This window comes from Trachurus japonicus, chromosome 7 (genome assembly GCF_045865225.1).
Source record: "Trachurus japonicus isolate A0001 chromosome 7, Traja_1.0".
Taxonomy (NCBI): domain Eukaryota; kingdom Metazoa; phylum Chordata; class Actinopteri; order Carangiformes; family Carangidae; genus Trachurus; species Trachurus japonicus.
In genome coordinates this window covers 3,134,887-3,153,055 of record NC_140913.1, presented here as the reverse complement: position 1 = coordinate 3,153,055, position 18,169 = coordinate 3,134,887, and the positions used below count along the sequence as shown (strand labels likewise).

At 41.8% G+C, this 18,169-nt stretch overlaps 1 protein-coding gene across 1 annotated transcript in view; it reads right to left on the bottom strand.

Moving 5' to 3' along the window:
- Nucleotides 1-18,169, bottom strand: part of itpr3 (inositol 1,4,5-trisphosphate receptor, type 3) — a 129,384-nt gene continuing 111,215 nt past the window's right edge. The window contains exons 53-60 of the mRNA XM_085780810.1: nt 17,996-18,160; nt 17,707-17,896; nt 16,634-16,735; nt 16,099-16,217; nt 10,311-10,476; nt 10,021-10,181; nt 4,342-4,503; nt 1-1,603 (exon numbers count right to left, since the gene is read on the bottom strand). Coding sequence (XP_085636936.1) covers nt 1,487-1,603; nt 4,342-4,503; nt 10,021-10,181; nt 10,311-10,476; nt 16,099-16,217; nt 16,634-16,735; nt 17,707-17,896; nt 17,996-18,160 — 1,182 coding nt within the window. The 3' untranslated portion in view covers nt 1-1,486. The remainder of the gene's footprint in view (nt 1,604-4,341; nt 4,504-10,020; nt 10,182-10,310; nt 10,477-16,098; nt 16,218-16,633; nt 16,736-17,706; nt 17,897-17,995; nt 18,161-18,169) is intronic.

Genomic DNA, 18,169 nt, shown 5'->3' with positions numbered 1-18,169 from the left:
CTTTGTTCTTCATATGAAGTATTTTATTTTTTTTGAAGATGTGTAGTCTTCATTACACCGTCCTCCTCTCACACTGTTTCTCAGTGAACAAAGGCAAATATTATTTTCTGTTCATAAACTTGAGGCTGAGCTAAAAGCAGGTCATCCAGTGTCTGAACTAACAAGAGTTTCTCTCCATAAATATATCACTATTAAACCTTTATAATAATAATATAGATCACTTAAAAACTACATTTTCCCCAGATTTACATTTTAAAAAACAAAACACACACAAACTGGGTTCAACTCACTTCACATTCAAATAGAACGATATGACGGAAATGGTTAATTCTGCCATCAGAGAGGAGAAGCTGCATGTTTATATTAACGTCTTCTTAAAATGACAAAGGTGAGTTGATGCCTAGTTATTTTCTGAGCATACACACACATACAGTACACTTTATGGCATTCAAATTCATAACAGACATTAAAAGGTTGCAGACTTTCTTTAGCCATGTGCTTTCATGTTTGTGTAGAAACAAGTTGCAAAGTTTGTTCTGAACCATAAATCTGTAGTTAATATTTCAGCATAATAATTGGGCAAATAATGGTGCTCATGTGTGGTAATCATTTCATTGAACAACACTTGCGACAATCAAAAGTATGTGTTGATTTTCAGACAGATTTTGAGTTGGTCATTTGTTGAACTCAATCACTTCCAGGTTGATCTACACAGAACATCACCGCTGGGACTTTACAGCTGGGTCACTATTGAGTATTGGTAGCTGGACGGCTACAGAAAGGGCACAAAAACTATGAAGAGGTTCAGATTTGATCTCTGAAATGCTGATATTTCAGGCACAGGCTGAGACCAGGAACCAGAAATCTGGAAGATTCTGGACTAAACTGGTCCTGCAATCTGAACCAGGGTCAAACTGTGGACTTTAAAGATTCACTTAACTAATCTGAACATGAAAATGTCAACAATAATTTCCTGCTAACGTTAGCTTACTAAGATCATTAGCTAGCATACCAAGCTATTAGCTAAGTCACATTTTATCTATAGTATTGAATATTTGTATTTCAGGTCTAAAATGAGAAGAAAAAAAAAATCATGAGATTTTAAAAGAAATTCCAACTTTACATGCATAGGTCATCAACGGATTTAAAAGAATCAAAACATGAACCAAATTAAACTTAGCTGTGATCCTAACAAAAACATGTTTTTATTTTGCTACAGTAATGGTGTTCACTCTGTGTCCCTCTGCAGCTGCAGGTCTTGGCAAGACCCCCCCCAAAAAAACAGTAAACGCAAAAAAAAAAGAAAAAAAGTGAGAAACATCAGTTGCACATTTTATCGCTGTACTCTAGTGTTTTTCCTTATGATAACCATCATATGATGATAACCATTGTCCTTTAGAACAGTCCATCAGCCCAGCTGTATGGTTTACAGATATCGATCTTGAAGTGAGCAGTCCATCCACGTCTGACTCAGTCTGTCTTAACTCTATGACTTGTAGATCTGGTGGTTTCCTCCCGCGGCGCTGGGCGGTATGGCAGCGCTGGCTCCGGCCTGAACGTCAACGAATCCCATCCTCTGCCTCCTCTTCCTCTGCTCCGTCATCTACGGACACACAGGATTTATCTTATCACAGTGAAAAACAACAAAACTAAACTGCATGTCCCACTAGGCTCACCAGATGAGAGTCCCCCCCCCCCCCAAAAAAAAAAAACTTTGCTAAACCCTTTTTTTTTGCAAGATCTCGTTAGGCTGCTGCGGTAAACCTCCTGTGCTGCGTGTTCAGCTCCTGGAACACCAGTCTACATGTCAACAATGAATGAAAATTAGGTAACACTTTATAATTAATAAATACTGAATTCTTCATTTATAACGCATGAATAAATTAGTAGTATGTAGTTAAACACAGTTAGTGCTTATCAATGATGGGTAAAACATTTTAACTGTGTTTATTAACTACATACTAATGAGTAGGCCTATTCATGTGTTATATATGATTAATTCAGTATTTAATGATTAACTAATGCTTAATAGTGTGTACTTATTATAAAGTGTTACAGAAAATTATTATCAATTTGCGCCACTACTTTAAAAAACTAAAACGGCCATAGTTCATGTAGGAACAGCTGCAGGGGGCTGCAGGACGACTCAACCACCATGATCCTTGTTTAATGTTTTATCAGGCAGTTACCACCCCAGACTCTGCTCTAGACGATTAGGGCAGGATTCAGGACGTCTGGTCACCCTATGTACCTCCTAGTGAACAGGTGGGGTTTCCTCTTCAGGGATACAGGGGCTCTATCCCAACTACCTAGAATTAGTGACAGCCGGATTGGATTTAGTCACCTTTATTAGGCTTTATTTTTAATTTGCCTTGCTTTTTGCCTTTAATTGATAGAGAGAGACAAGAAACGAGGGAGGCAGAGAGAGGGGAAATGACATGCAGCAAAGGGCCATCGGATTCGGGAATCGAACCACCTGCAGCGAGGACTGCAGCCTCTGCTCAACCCACTGGGCTATACGGCACCCCAATTTATTAATCTTAATGGGGCGAATAATATAAATTAAAAAAGATACATATATAATAACATATCATATATTTTGTGATGTTATTATTAACACTAATCACTGTGTTTTCTCAGCACTTATTTCAACACAGAGGCGTAACACACAAGGACTTTAAGACAGTGGGCCCTAGTTTGGTGGCGCAGCGCAGGTGGCGCAAGGTAACGCAGCCGGTCTAATGCAAGTTTCGACCAGCGCAGCCTAGCGCAAAGTCAGATTGGAAGATTGGCAGATCGCGCTGCGCTGAGATAGGCGTGGCCGCGCAGCAGGGGGAGGCGTCACAGATTCAGCTTGGTGCAGTGGAAGTTTTGTGCGAAAATGTCCCACCGAGGGTGCGCTGAAAGCTCGCCACCTCCAACCAGGTCTACTCTCAGCGCAGGGCGGAGCGCAGCAGGTGCAGTGGAAGTTTGGCTGACTGACCTGCAGTGCACACACGTCACCAAGACCTCACAGGCAGATCTCCACAGTTCCAGGCACATTTCAATGCAATAAATATCCACAATAACCACTATTTAATGCAACTAACGGAATCAACACGTGAATTTATATCTATATAGATTGTCCCGTCACATCTGACGTCAGATCAAAGCAGAGATCAAAGGCTGTGGCAGCGTAATGGAAACTCCACCTGAATTAACACAGCAGGGACGAACTGGCACTGAAAAGCAGCTGTGGATGTCCCAAAAGCAGGACTGAGGGTGGATGACTGCATGTCGCTGCCGTGTTGAGATACCACTCTGCCCTTGTGATGATCGCTTTATTTATTTATTTACTTATTAATTCAGTAGCGCGCGACCGCATCACGCGGCCGTAATGAAAAACAAAACACAAATCATCATCTCTCTTAGTCCACCACAACAGCCTCGGTATCAGATAGTCAGTATATAGCCTACTACAGTATACTCAGCATCTCTATCACAGAAAAAAAAAGAGACGGACAGAGAGAGAGAGAGAGAGGAGGACAGAGAGAGAGAGAGAGAGAGGGAGAGAGAGAGCGCTCGTGCTTTACGCTGATTTAATCTCATCCACATGGCGTTTGTTTATGTTGTGATTAGTGTAGCCTACACCTCTCATCTTATACACAGAGTTTGAATAAATGTGAGTTTCTTTATTAGTTTATTAGTTGTTGTTTCTTACACTGAGCACCGGTTCTCAGTGTATCAGATCAATCCTGGTTAAGTATATTAGTAAACTCATTATTGGTCACTCTGAGCTCGGACCTCCGGACCAAAACAGCTGTTTCCTCCTGGGAGAGGTTCGGCCTCTGGCGTCGCTGTCTCCTCCGTCCATGTCAAAGTATAAAAAATGACAAACTTGCAGCGCGCATCACCCGCCGCGCAGTTAAAGGTGAGGAGAGGAGCTCATTTGATTGGTGAAGATCTGACTCGGCTGTGTCAAACCCACTCCACGCCTTTCTCTCCTCCTCCTGTCTCCCTCCCGCCCTCTCTCCTCCCTCTTCACCGTTTGCGCCGGTGGGAGGGACGAGGGGAGGGATTGCGCTGGTCTAAGTCTGACTGCGCTGTCCAGCAAACTTGCGAAATGGACCTGGGCCACACCCCGTTGGCGTGGCGAAGCTGCGCTGATGATAGACTTCACCTGGTCGACGAAACTAGGGCCCCGTGTGTCACTAAAGCTTCATATTGATAGCAGAGTAGACACTTGTAAATACACTGGTATCGGTCAACAGTTATTCTCTATGTCTTGTATTTAACTTTGATCTTTAAATATACATTTAAACAGGTGTGTTTGTGTGTGTGTGTGTGTGTGTGTGTGTGCACCTGCTCTTTCAGCTCAGTCAGCTGAGTGGTCAGGGTTGTCACCACTTTCATCGTTGATGCCAGTTTGTCCTGTAACATCCTCATCTCGTTCTGCTCCCCATCGCCGTCGGTTACAACCAGAGACATGGCCTGCATCCGTGGAAACCAGTCCAGGTTGTTGTTCTGAAACATGTTCAGGTGTGTGTTAGTCTGGATCACATTAGCAAGCAAGCAAGCTTTATTTATGTAGCACATTTCATTCCATGTGGAAGCACAATGTGCTTCACAGAACATTCCACAAGGCAGTTAAAACTATAAAAACAGTAATAGGCCACCACAAATCAAGATTAATAAATAATAAAAATGTTTTCAGATCTTTCTTAAAAGATAATAATGTTGGGTGCATCTGATGTGGAAGGGGAGGCTGTTCCATCATCTTGGGGCATCATAACTAAAGGCAGCCTCAGCAGTTTTCATGCTGACCCTGGGAACAGTCAGAAGGCCTTCTGCTGATGCAGGGCCGGCCCTAGGATGTTGGTGGCCCTAAACAAGATTTTTGTTTGTGGCCCACTCTAAGCGCAAACACCAAATCACTGGTTAAAACTGAATACAGACATGTTTATGCCCTCTGAGGTTTGAGGCCATTTTCTCAACTTTTACATATTTTCTTAAATTGATCTTTTTAACTCATTGAGTGCCACTGACGTATATATACGTCAATCAAAATCCAACGCTTGAGTGCCAATGACGTATATAGACGTCAAATGCAGTTTTCTGCGGCTGGTAAATGGGGACGCTGTCGCGCACACTGTGAGTAATTTTGGGGCTTCTGGGATGTGTAGAACGAATGAGACTGTAGATCAGAGCAAGAAGTGAAGAAGAAGGAGAAGACGAGTGCGATCGGTACAGAGATAAAAAAGTTGGGAAAAGTTTCTATTTCTAGAGGAAAACGACGGGCAGAGCCTGGAACAAGTGTAACGTGGAGCTGGAGGAAAGCTTAGCCACGGTGCTATTAGCATAGCTCCAGCATGAAGTGATCAGAGGAGGCAGGAAAGGTAAACTGATCTAGATGATCAGCACCTAAATGCCGAAGCGAAAGCGGATCGCGGAGTCAGTTTCACCAGTTGCTGTAAACCGACGTCGTGACGACGAACCGAGAGATCAGCGCGGTGCGTCGCTGCCGCGGCCGCGTCCAGCAGAGAGGCTGAAGACGCCAAGACGTCTCCCTCCCTACTGCAGAGACGAGGGGAAGCAGCAGGAGGAGAAGTAGGAGAGGGGCAGAGAGGGGGTGAGGGGAGGGGGGAGGAGAGGGTTAGGAGAGGGTGAGGGGGCAGCAACTGCAGGAGAAGGAGGAGAGCAGGCATCACTCTGCAGAGTAAGACTCCTACTTGTTGTTGTATTTTAGTTTTTTTTTTTTTTTTGTACAATGAAAAAACATGTGAAATGAAATTTTCAGATGTCTTACATGTTTTTGAAGCCAAAATTAAAACGGATAAATCACTGTTTTTCTTGACAGACTCTCTTTCACAAAAATGCATTTTTCTCAGCTTTCTAGAAAAAAAGTGGTCTTTTTGGTGCAACCAGGCTCTATTCAACTTAAGATAAATTAAGAATGGAACAAGGTACAAACAAATGGTTTTTTCCCTAGTTAAATAGAGAGTCTCCTCTTTGCTTTGAGCTATTTTGTGTTTTCAGAGTCATAGTACAAAATATTCTCTTGGTCTTAAAATATTACTCAAAATGCCCCGAAACGCTGGCACATGGCACTGACCATTTTATGAAAGGGCTGGCACTCAAAGAGTTAAGATACTTGCAGATGTAGCAATACTCAAGTGTTTTATGTCTAAATATTAGAACCCCCGCTGTAAGCACACTGAGGCCTAGATCACTGTATAAAGAAATAACTTGCTGGAAATTTGAGGTCTGCTTTTTGAAAAAAATTCAAATCGCTTGTGAAAACCATAGACTGTAAAAAGAATGGACGTAGCGTCCGTGACGTCACCCATTGGTTTTGGGGAGTCGTTTTTGTGACTCAAATATGGCGGCCTGAACAGCGCCATGTTGGATTTACCGGCCGAGAACCCGCCCACTGGCCTCGAAGCAGCTGTCCACGGAGCTGCTCGGACCTGTCACTCAACGTTTCCGCGCCCTAATTGGCCAGAGTTTTAACCTAATAACAGTCAAACGGTAGAGTTAAAAAAAATTCACCCCCCTCAGAGTGTGTGCGGGGGTAGAAACTATCGATTGAGACGAAAAAACGTTCTGACACCAGGCTTTTAACATGTTTACTGAGGACGTAAAGTCGGCGATTTTAACACGGGGGTCTATGGGGAATGCTCCCTTCTCACACCAGCCCCCAGAGGAATCCGAGGGGATTGCAGTTTTTTGAACGCGGAAGTGAGCTTCACTTCTCAGACCGACAACTGCCCCCTTGGTGAAAACACTCCTTCAGTCATGAGAATGAACTGTTTTGGTGCTTGAAATAGGATATGAATACAGTAATAGATACAGTAAGTGTAGGGCCTAGAAAACAAGTCTAAAATGAAATTTTGTAAGATTGCTTTTTGAGCACAAATGTTGTCATTCTGCCGTTCTATTTTCACCAAATGTCTCAAATGTGAGATAAAAGAAGCTGAATATTGACTTCAAATGACATATAAAGCTCATAGCGTGTGTGCAGACCTCAGGATGTTTAAATGACTTGAATGAACCCCGGTACCTTTCTGATCATGTGGCCCCCCCACCTAACGGCTGTGGCCCTAAACAACCGCATAGAGTGTTTATGCCAGGGGCCGACCCTGTGCTGATGACCTAAGGGGTCTACCTGGCTCATGATATAAAAGCATGTCTCAACTTCAACTTCAACTTTATTGTCCTCAGAGGGACATTTGCATTGCAGGCAGGTAAAAACATAAAACATATAGAGCACATTCACACAAGTTCTGACAGATCCTGAGGCGCCAGATCATGCAGGGCCTTAAAAACCAGGGTTAGCATTTTAAAATCAATTCTAAAATGTACAGGGAGCCAGTGTAAAGACTAAAGTGTTATGTGATCATATTTCCTTTTTCTCGTAACAACCCCACCAAGATGAAACCAGTAAAAAAAATATTTCTTTGTATTTCTTTTACCCTTAGGTGAATCATAAGCACAATCAATTATTTTTTTGACCTTGTGGTTTCTAAAATATTGATCTCTACCAAACAGTTGAGATGTCGTTTAATGGTTTAAGTACAGAACTTCATACAAATACCAGAGACAGTAGATACATTCACATAACATGCTAATTTATGAAGAAATAAACAACAAAAAATGTCTGGGGCATTGAATACACTATTTTTTTTTTATAGATAGATGATGATATTTATATAAAATATTAGACATTTAATTTATGTTTTTAGATGATATCAAGTGACATAATTCTGTTTAGTAAGAACACATATGTCAGAAAACTATCTGTACCTTTCAAATTTTTACTGAAAACAGTCAACATGTCGCAGATGATTTTTAGGGGCCGGGCAGCATCTAGTTAATATTTCAGCGTAATAATTGGGCAAATAATGGTGCTCATGTGTGGTAATCATTTCATTGAACAACACTTGCGACAATCAAAAGTATGTGTTGATTTTCAGACAGATTTTGAGTTGGTCATTTTGTTGAACTCAATCACTTCCAGGTTGCAATCAATCACTTCCAGGTTGCCAGGCAACTCCAAAGACATGTGCCCCCCCCTCGTAGGGGGGGCACAATAAGCGTTTAAATTTTAAAACTTTGAAAATTTCTACCAAAGCAACGGTACATGCTAAAGTTTTGAAACTTCACCAAAATGTCGCCCCAATACTGCTGAAACTTTTGTCCACTTAAACTCTTTACAAATTATGGAGTCCATCACTCTGTTATTTTCAAAAACTGTAAAACTTTTAAAACCTATCTCCTCCCACAATTTTTGCTTGATTGACACCAAACTTGCTAGAGAGCATCTTCAGACTGTCCTACACAAACCATCCACACAGATTTTTGATTTATCAAAAATTGAGCCTACAGTGCATGAAAACGTTTGACTGTAAACAGTACTGTAAACATATACCATCCAATTCTTGATAAATACATTTTCAATCTTCCTGAAAAAAATTGACAATATTTTGGTGTCATGGTTGATGAAGTTTGGCAAATATCAGAATTTTATCATTTAACATTTTGAATTCTGCTCTCATGGGAACAACTGCAGTCAATGTAAGAGTGACATTTTTAAACATCAGATTTTCTCTTATGAAGAAAAATACTTATCATTAAAAACAAATCACCAACATTTCCATGCTGTCTAGATGCAATTTATGTTTTATCTGATTTTTGTTTAGATAATACAATTTGTGACATTTTGACAATTTTGCTGAATGTTGTTTGTGTCCGCCATTTTCTTCCAGCATTCACACTATTGTTGTTTGTGTCAGCCATTTTCTTTATTATTATTAGTGTGAATCAATGAATAATCTCACATTCATAAAATTCTCAACCTCTCAAGTATTGCTATAGTCCAGTGGTAAGGTGGCTGCTTCCCAACCGCAAGGTCACTGGTTCAAATCCCACCATGCCAACTTTGTTAGTGTACCAGCCTGTTTGAACTTAAACTACTGCCACTTTCTAGCATTTTGCTTGGCTTTCAGCCATCAATGAATAACATCAAAGTGCAAACAGTCACAGTGCAAAATCCCTGTTGCAGCAAATGAGTCTCACTGTAGCTCAGTGCGTATGGTGTCAGCTTGGCAACACAAAGGATGTGGGTTCGTAACTCGCTTCAATAACCTTGTTGGTGAATTTTCCAACTGATCTGTCTCTTTACCTCTTTTTCTTTCTCTCTTGGTTTATGTTAACATGTTTCTTGTAAAATGTTCACAAGACTTTCAGACTTTTCACAATAAGTGTTTCAATGTAAAAACTTTGAAAATCTTTACCAAACTAACGTTTGCAACTCTCACCAAAATGTTGCCCCAATACTGCTGAAACTTTTGTCCACTTAAACTCATTACAAATTATTAAGTCAATCACTCTGTTTTTTTCAAAATCTGTAAAACTTATTAAACCTATCTCTTCCCACAATTTTTGCTCAATTGACATCTCTTGCTAGAGAGGATCTTCAGACTGTCCTCCACAAACGATCCACACAGATTTTTTTTTTACAGTACTGTAAACATATACCATCCAATTCTTGCTAAATACATTTTCAATCTGCTCTCATGGGAACAACTGCAGTCAAAAAAAAAAGTCAAAAAACTTTGAAAATAAATTCATAACAGATAAACCATTTGTGCTACGGCTTTGCAACTTTCACTTTCAAATTGCCCAATTTTGTCTATAAAAAAAAAATTGCCCAGCCCCGCTCATTGCTGCTTGCTGTGTTTCGGATTTCCTGGTTGTAGGGGGTGTGAAGAAGAATACTATTTAAAAACACAGTGCCCTCTAGTGGATTTCTTTAGCACAGCATACCTCAACCGAGTGGTAGAGAAGGCTTAACATGGTTGAACCAAGTTAGGCACTCCTTGCATTGAGATATAGTGACCCAAAATGAGCTCAACCAAATGGTCGAGCGGGCAGTTAAAGGGTTAAAACTTAGCATTATGGTTCATATGTTAAAATGCTAAATTAAAACTTTGCATTTTGTTTCCATTTATACTATTTCCATTAGCTGTGTGTGTGTTCTACCTTGATCATGTGTGCGACATAGCTCTCCGGTCCGGTGTAGTCCGTCTTGTTTTTCTCACGCACCAGAACGATGAAGTACAGGTAGTTCCAGATGTTGTGCTCCATTTTGATGTGCTCTTCAAACGACACCGTCTTATTGTCGAACTTGTCTCTCTCCAGCCCTGTAACGACGCACAAAACTCTGTCAGTTTAAGAAAGTGACACTTGGCAGCTGCGGATCACAGCGCACAGTGTCCGCAGTCCCCAGTGTCTCCCTGCTGTCCATCAGACAGCTGTCCCTCTCCACCCACCACAGATGAAACACGTGGTCTTCAGGACCTCCTCCTTCTTCTGCTTCTCGCTCCTCAGGTCGGCGAACGTGTCGATGATGACGCCGAAGATCAGGTTGAGGACGATGATGATGACGATGAAGTAGAACAACAGGTCGTACACAACCCGGGCTGGAAACAGTGGCTCCTATACACACACAGGTACACACACACATACACACTATTGGTGTCACATATTTTAGCTACTTACATGGGGGGATGTCTGTCAGGACCAGTCAGTTCATGTTGTCAGGATTTAGTTCAGTTTTCTGTCTTTGTCTTGTCACTTCCTGTTTTATTTTGAAGTCTGTGTCTTATGCTGCGTTCAAGACAGCGCGGAACTCAGGTTTTGCCGACCTCCTGCCAGAAAAAGTGCAATCCAACACCAAGGGGGTAGATCGGACTGCACGCAGGTGTAGCTCACAGTCGGCCATATTTGAACGGGCAACTTGCTCTGACTCTGGCTGCAGTTACAGTGCAGTAGATGGTGATCCAGTCATCTTCACTAAAAAAACGATTCATAACTCTGTGAAAAATAAATCAGTATGTAGCTATTTAGTCTACTTGCCAACAATGAGTACCCGGAAATGTTGAGTACCCCAAAGTTTTATGTTAGAAATATATAGTATGGGTCCCAGGTATTCAGAAACTGCCGGATGCTAACTTATATATATTGGGCAATTAGCATAACTGACATAATTAGCATACATTAGCATAAATGCCTATATGGGCAATATTTCAACAAAATTGACTTGGCTGATCTGGGCAATATTGGAGTGGTTTTAGGGGTTATTGATGATGCTGAATCCATTTCTGACATTTTCAAAATTCAAAATGGCTGTCTAAACCGGTGACCAGATTTTGAAATCCATCAAAATCGGCCCACTGGCGGTTAAAATCTGGTCACTTCCGGTTTAGACAGCCATTTTGAATTTTGAAAATGTCAGAAATGGATTCAGCATCATCAATAACCCCTAAAACCACTCCAATATTGCCCAGATCAGCCAAGTCAATTTTGTTGAAATATTGCCCATATAGGCAATTATGCAAATGTATGCTAATTGTGTATGTTATGCTAATTGCCCAATATATAAGTAAGTAATAAGTAATAAGTTAGCATCCGGCAGTTTCTGAATACCTGGGACCCATACTATCTATTTCTAACATAAAACTTTGGGGTACTCAACATTTCCGGGTTCACAATGGGGCCCTATGGGCTGGCAAGTAGACTAATTACTTTAACTATTTGCATAATGTCACTATAATGTTACTTTTAAAAACATCCACTGAAATGCTATTTTAATGCCAAAATACATTAAAACGTTTTGAAATACTACAATGCTCGGCGCAAAGAGGTACACTGGCCCCGATAAGCCGCTGGCTAGGGGGGGGGGGTTAGTGCTCCACTGTCTTTTGCCTGGCCATAATGAATGAATAAATGTGTTTTTTTTCTGTCCATTATGTGGGTACCGAGGACGCCAACACACATACTGTACACACCTGCGGGTATTGACTGTGCGCTCGCGCACACACACGCACTCATGTGTTTATTATACGCCGCCCGTGATGGGCGCGTTTTGAGTTCCGTGAAATACAGAGGTCTAACAGACAAGACTAGAAGTAGCGACTTTGTTTATTGTTTCCCTACGCAAGCCGGTCCGCCTGCAGCAGTGTCGGCATTGTGCCAGTTCCCCTTATCCTTATTGTAAGGGAAATTGTTACAATACAATATTTATAACTACTACTTAGTACAGATTACCTACTGATATTGTGAAACGCAATAAATTCATGTTGTTATTTCTCTTTGATTTTAAATGATCTGTTTCATTATTTTAAAATGCTTATTTTTGTGCCCTTTGTCATGTTGTAATGCTTTATGTGAAGAACTGGAAAGTTTGTGGCGGTCGGCCATGTTTTTGGTTACTCTGATGTGGTGCGTCTCAAATGCTTTGAAGTCAGAAATCTGAGGCCCTGTCCCATTTCTCCACACTTGGCTGAGTGCGCTTGGTTACGCACACACTTTGGTGATGTTTTGCTGGTGGAACGTACATTTGCATAGTGTGCAAGCATGTGCTAAGTGTTCAAGCGCGCGGGGATAGCAATTGGGACATACTTGACAAGTGCAGCCTGTCATCTGAGTGCCATTGTGCACACTACAAGTCCGACACACATGCTGCAGCACAGCAACAGTTTTGATAAACAGTGCTACTGGATCACAGTCTCATCTACTCCAAAAGTTTCTCTTATGCGCAAGATTCAAGCCCAATTCCATAATAAAAGAAAAGCACAGAGTGTGATGAAAAATATTCACATAATAATTATGCCATAACAGGTCAAGAATGATCAGATGTACAAGTAAACGTAGCCTAAAGACAACAAAACTGAAATTGAAAAATATGAGATAAAAGAATATAAAATATGAGATTAAAAAGTCATAATTATGAGATAGAAAGTTAAATTCATTTTATTGAAATTTATTCGGTGGCACTATTGGTCGTTGGAGAAATAGGACACACTTCCGCGCTTACACTAAGCACATGAACACGCAGAACTGGGCAAATTCCAATTCCGAGTTGTCTTGGAACGCAGCATTTTCCTGCCTGTGTGATCACATGCCCCGCCCTAATGCCTTTCACCTGAGTCTCCTATCCCCTCTCCCTTGTGTATATGTGCTGTGCCAGTGTCTCGTTGTCATCTTTTGTGTTTTTGGTTTTGTATTGTACTTTTGGTTGCAGACTGTTTTTGTGTTCTTTTTTCATGACGTTTGGGACTAATGCTGCATTCGAGACAACTCGGAAATTGGAGTTTCCCAATTGAAAATTACGATTTCCGACTTCAAATAGTTTGAGACGCACCGGGTCAGAATAACCAGAAACATGGCGGACCAGCACAGCGCTTCACCTAGGGGATTAAAACATTACAAAGGGCAAAAAAACTATTAAAAAAACGAAGCATTTTAAAATAATGAAACAGATGAAGAGAAATAACAACATGAATTTACTGTGTTCCACAACATCAGTAGGCAATCTGTAAGGGCAAGTAAATATTGTATATTTCATAATGTTTGTAACGACGCTGTGTTTTCTGCGCGGCTGCAGATTGCTGTATCACGTCAGACAACTGATTCTCAGAGAAGTCGGGTTAGATTTTTTTTCTCCTACTTTTGCTCCAACATGAGGTGGCGTTCAATTGCACTTTTTCAAGTAAGAGGTCAGAAAAACCTAGCCTTGTAAACCAGTCTCTCCCGGAAATGCATTTCATTTCATTTCATTTCACAGGGAGAGTCTGGCCTCATTCACGGCCTGAAACCCTCAGAAGGCCGAGCCAATCAGCATCGCCACTCAGATTTCTGTGATAACGTCACTACACCACCTCTACCACACTTTGTCTTGTGACTTTTCCAGGGGTTTTGAGTGGCGTTGACTTGCGATTTACTGTTGAGCGATGGGGCCTTCGTCTTTTAGCTGCCCGTGGTGTTTTAGAAGGCGATTATCTCTGTCGTTTCTCTGAGTCTGTTTGGGGTGGTGTAGTTTTGGGTGTAGTTGTTGCGGCCGGTTCGTTCTTTGGATAGTTTCCATTTATTGAGTGTTGATAACGATGCCTCCATTGTTTTAACTTCTTGCAAATACGAATGGATTTCCTCCTCCTTGACTTTTTAATTCTGCTTTCCTAGCGGCTCATGTCTTTTTAGTTTTTCTTTTCTTTTCCCTTTTTAGTGTTTACTTGAACTTAATTAATCTGTACCAGTTCGCTTCTTTTGTCTTGCTTTTTTTCTCACCTCTTTTCGTTTATTTATTTAGTGTTGTTATCATTACTACTACTTTTATTTTTACTATCAACATCTTTCCCGTATTTTTCATTTTTTTCCTATGTTTTTTAAAATCTTGTTATTTCTATACCTTGCACAAGGTATGTGATTATTATTTCTTTACTGTGCTTCAATTATTTGTTAGATCAAGGTGAGGTCATGTTATAAGCCTTTCGGGTTTCAGACCTCACCTGCACATTTCTTTTTCGTATCTTTCTTACTAGTAAGAGAGATAAGTAAACGTTTTGTTTTATTTTATATGTGCAAATAAATAAAGTCTAAAAAAAGTAAAAAAAAAAGTCCTGTGGCTGCAAGCGTAGTCCATATGATGCCAGACGATAAATATGCTTTGATTGTCAGGTCCTTCACGTTGATAAATCTTCTTAGTGTGTGTTAGACGGCCGTCTTTACGACAGTTTTCATTGCAGAGACGGCAAAAATCATTTATATTGGATTCGGCCATAATATTTTTCTAGTAGTTTGCTTGCGGTCACTTATTTTGAAACGCTGATTGGCTGAATGGGGTTGTCTGTCAACGCTACTACTCCCGTCCAGCTCCCGCCCACCCCATACGCTTACAGGGGGAATGAGGCCAGACTCTCTCTGTGAAATGAAATGAAATGCATTTCTGAGAGAGGCTGGTTTACGAGGCTAAAGGCCCTTTCACACCGCGGACGTAACGAATAAACGACACGAAATTGCGAAATATTCGCGGCCAAATATTTCGCATCAAAACCATTCACACCGGCGGCGACACGAATATGCGACAGATGTGACAATTAGATTCCAAAGTTTCGCTTTGCGACGGGTGTTTCCTCGCCTCCACGTCATGTCTTTAATCTGTTAATTATCCCTCACGTGTTCACTATGCCACTGTTGTCTTGTTACCAACTTCACTCAACACAGCAGCTCACTGTCTGATCACTGATCAATATCTGATCACTGTCCTGACAGTATGAACACACTCTATTGCTATTTCTCCTCCTCCTCTCCTCTTTCCACTTACCCCCCCCCCCCCCCCTCTTCCTCTCCTCTCCTCTCCTCTCCTCTCCTCTCCTCTCCTCTCCTCCGAGACACAGGTTATTTACATTGTTTACATTAGCGGCCAAGCACGTGTCCATGCGCCCGTGTGTGTGTGTCCGTGTGTGTACGTGCGGTGCGACCGTACGCCAGAGAGACGGCAGGTGGAGGGGCTGACTGGCAGAGATGAGAGCAAAGACGGTGAAACGCCAAAAAAACCCAACTTTTTTCCTGTGAGAGACTGTGGCGGCCGAGACTGTGCGGCCACCGTCTGTTATGGGAAACAGCTGTGTTCTGACGTGGGGGCTGTGACGTACCTCCTATTCACGCCACATGATTGGTTGATGCGTTTATTCGCCGGGCGAAAGCTCAGAAAAATCGACCTCGCTCCGAAAAAAAATTATGTCGCATTTTCGCCGCGACACATTCACGGTCGGTGTGAAAGGACCCGTTATGAAAACCGGGGTTCGAAAAAAAATATTGACGGGCCAATTATTCGCACGAAAAATACGTCTCCGGTGTGAAAGGGCCTTTAGAAAAACCTGAGTTCTGAGTTGTCGTGAACAATAAACCCGAAGACCTTTTATTGGTACGTGGTTTTCTTTCTGTTCAAAGACTCTTTTCATTTGCCCCTTTTTCAATAAACTACCTCATGTTACCCATCACCCTGTGGTCTGTTGCATCGGCATTTCGGTCTAGTTTTGTCCCGAAACGTGACAATATCAAAGGCGTCTTCAATCGCTCCCAGTATGTCTGGTATTATTGGATAATCGTCTTTTGCGATATATTAGTGTGGAGTAGCATTTCAATGTTGAAGCTTAGTGTCACTAAATTACAATTGTTGGGCCACAGATACAAATAAATAGTAATTGAAGGTGTGTGTGTTGAGGTGTGTGTAGGTGTGTGTGTTGAAGTGTGTGTAATGTTAAGCAGGATCCTCACGTTCTTGGATGGTTTACGGAGAACGTCTCCGACTCCTCCTCCGTTCCTCAGTCCGTGGTTCAACACAGTCACAATACACATCAACAGAGTGTCACATGCTCGCTCCGAGTTGGCCCCCTCTGAAACACACACACACACACACACACAAACACACACACTGTTGTGACTGCAGTCCTTCCTCTGTCACTTAAGGATCAGTCATGGTTGAGCTTTATAGACACAGAAACCATCCCGCATATGTTTCATTTCCTCAGCATTACACATTACCTCATGATCACAGTCATAGACAACAAATACAACACAATGAATTCTCACACCCCCAAGACAATGGATACCAGTCAGACAGAGAAACCACTTTGTTATCTCTGATGTTGATGAAGTTGTTTTATTTAAAGAGTTATTTTTGGGTCATTTTATGCTCAAGCCCGTATGGGATGTGCTCTAACTACTTGACCACTAATTCCATCATCATCATCATCATTATTAGTATATGCCGCTGAGAGAACAGCAGCTGCACTGATACACTGACTCTCACCTTCCTCCTCCTCCTCAGCAACAGCGCTGGTCTCCATGGTGCAGCTGACTCCATCTGCAGAGCACGATTTGAGGAAATCCTGAGAGGCTTCACTTTGAGGAGCTGAAGACACACACACACAAACACACACACACAGTATGAGCAATACAATGACTTCATTTGACCCCCAGCAACCCCATCCTTGTCTTATTAGCCCTTTTTATAACTTGAACTGTGGACTGAGGCTTTGATACTTTCACCGTATTAATATAGAACCTAAAGCTGCTTTATAATCACACTACACATGGACATCTACCTTTATACTGTATGGAGCTTTAACACAAACATCTACCTTTATACTGTATGGAGCTTTAACACAAACATCTACCTTTATACTGTAAGGATAGAGATAGTTCATCATTTTGGCAAATTGGCCCATTGCCATAATCGCTATAGTCATAGCAAAAACTGACCCGTTTTAGAGGTAAATTCATACAAAACCACTGATGCGTGTTGCCTTCAGGGACAGTTTTTCATCATCAGTCTCTGTATTTACCTCTAAAACAACTCCATCTCGTAACGTTCCGTTATTATCTCATAGCGTGGTGAATGTGCAGGTCACAACTTGTCCACCAGATCGTTTTGGAGTTGTTGGATTGTGTATTTGATGAGTTTGATGAGGGAAACCAAGAAATCCCATGAGCCTCCGTAGCGTAGCTCTGAGCAGCTAGCGGCTCCGATCGGCCGTTCCAAAAATAGCTTGCACCGACAAATAAAGGTAACAAACCTACTGCTATGACTATAGGGATTATGGCAATGGGCCAATTTACCAAAATGTAGAACTATCGCTTTAACACAAACATCTACTTTTATACCGTATGGAGCTTTAACACAAACATCTATCTTTATACTGTATGGTGCTTTAACACAAACATCTACCTTTATACCGTATGGAGCTTTAACACAAACATCTACCTTTATACTGTATGGTGCTTTAACCAAATGGTGGCAGTTCTACTAATGTGCGAACAGGAAAGTCCCAGTCATAGCTAAAATAAGTGGTGAGACAACAGGTTGGTGACGTGTGACAAGACCTGCAGTGAGCTGCAGCAGAGGGTCCACCTCCATGATGAAGTCCTCCTTCAGGCACAGGAAGCCCACAATGGAGAAGAGGTATACAAGGATGAGAGCCAGCAGCGCCGTCAGCAGGATGGAGCGGCCATTACGAGTCACACTTTTTATTACGTTGAAGAGAGTCTCCTCCCGGTAGATCAGGTCAAACAGCTGCACACACACACACACACAAAGATGTGGACTGTTACTTGATGTGTGTTTCTAAGTAAAAGAAGGATAAGCAGTTGTCAGGATGAGTGTGTTGTTCACCAGGATGCTGTAGAAGAGCTCGTGGACGAAGAGGCCCAGTGTGGAGGTCAGGACGTAGGCCAGGTGATACAGGAACTCCACATCCATTACCATGGCCTTATAGCCCATAATGAAGGTCCCGTTGTTCCCCACGAAGCTCACAACAAACACCACTTTATTGAGCAGCTGCAGGTG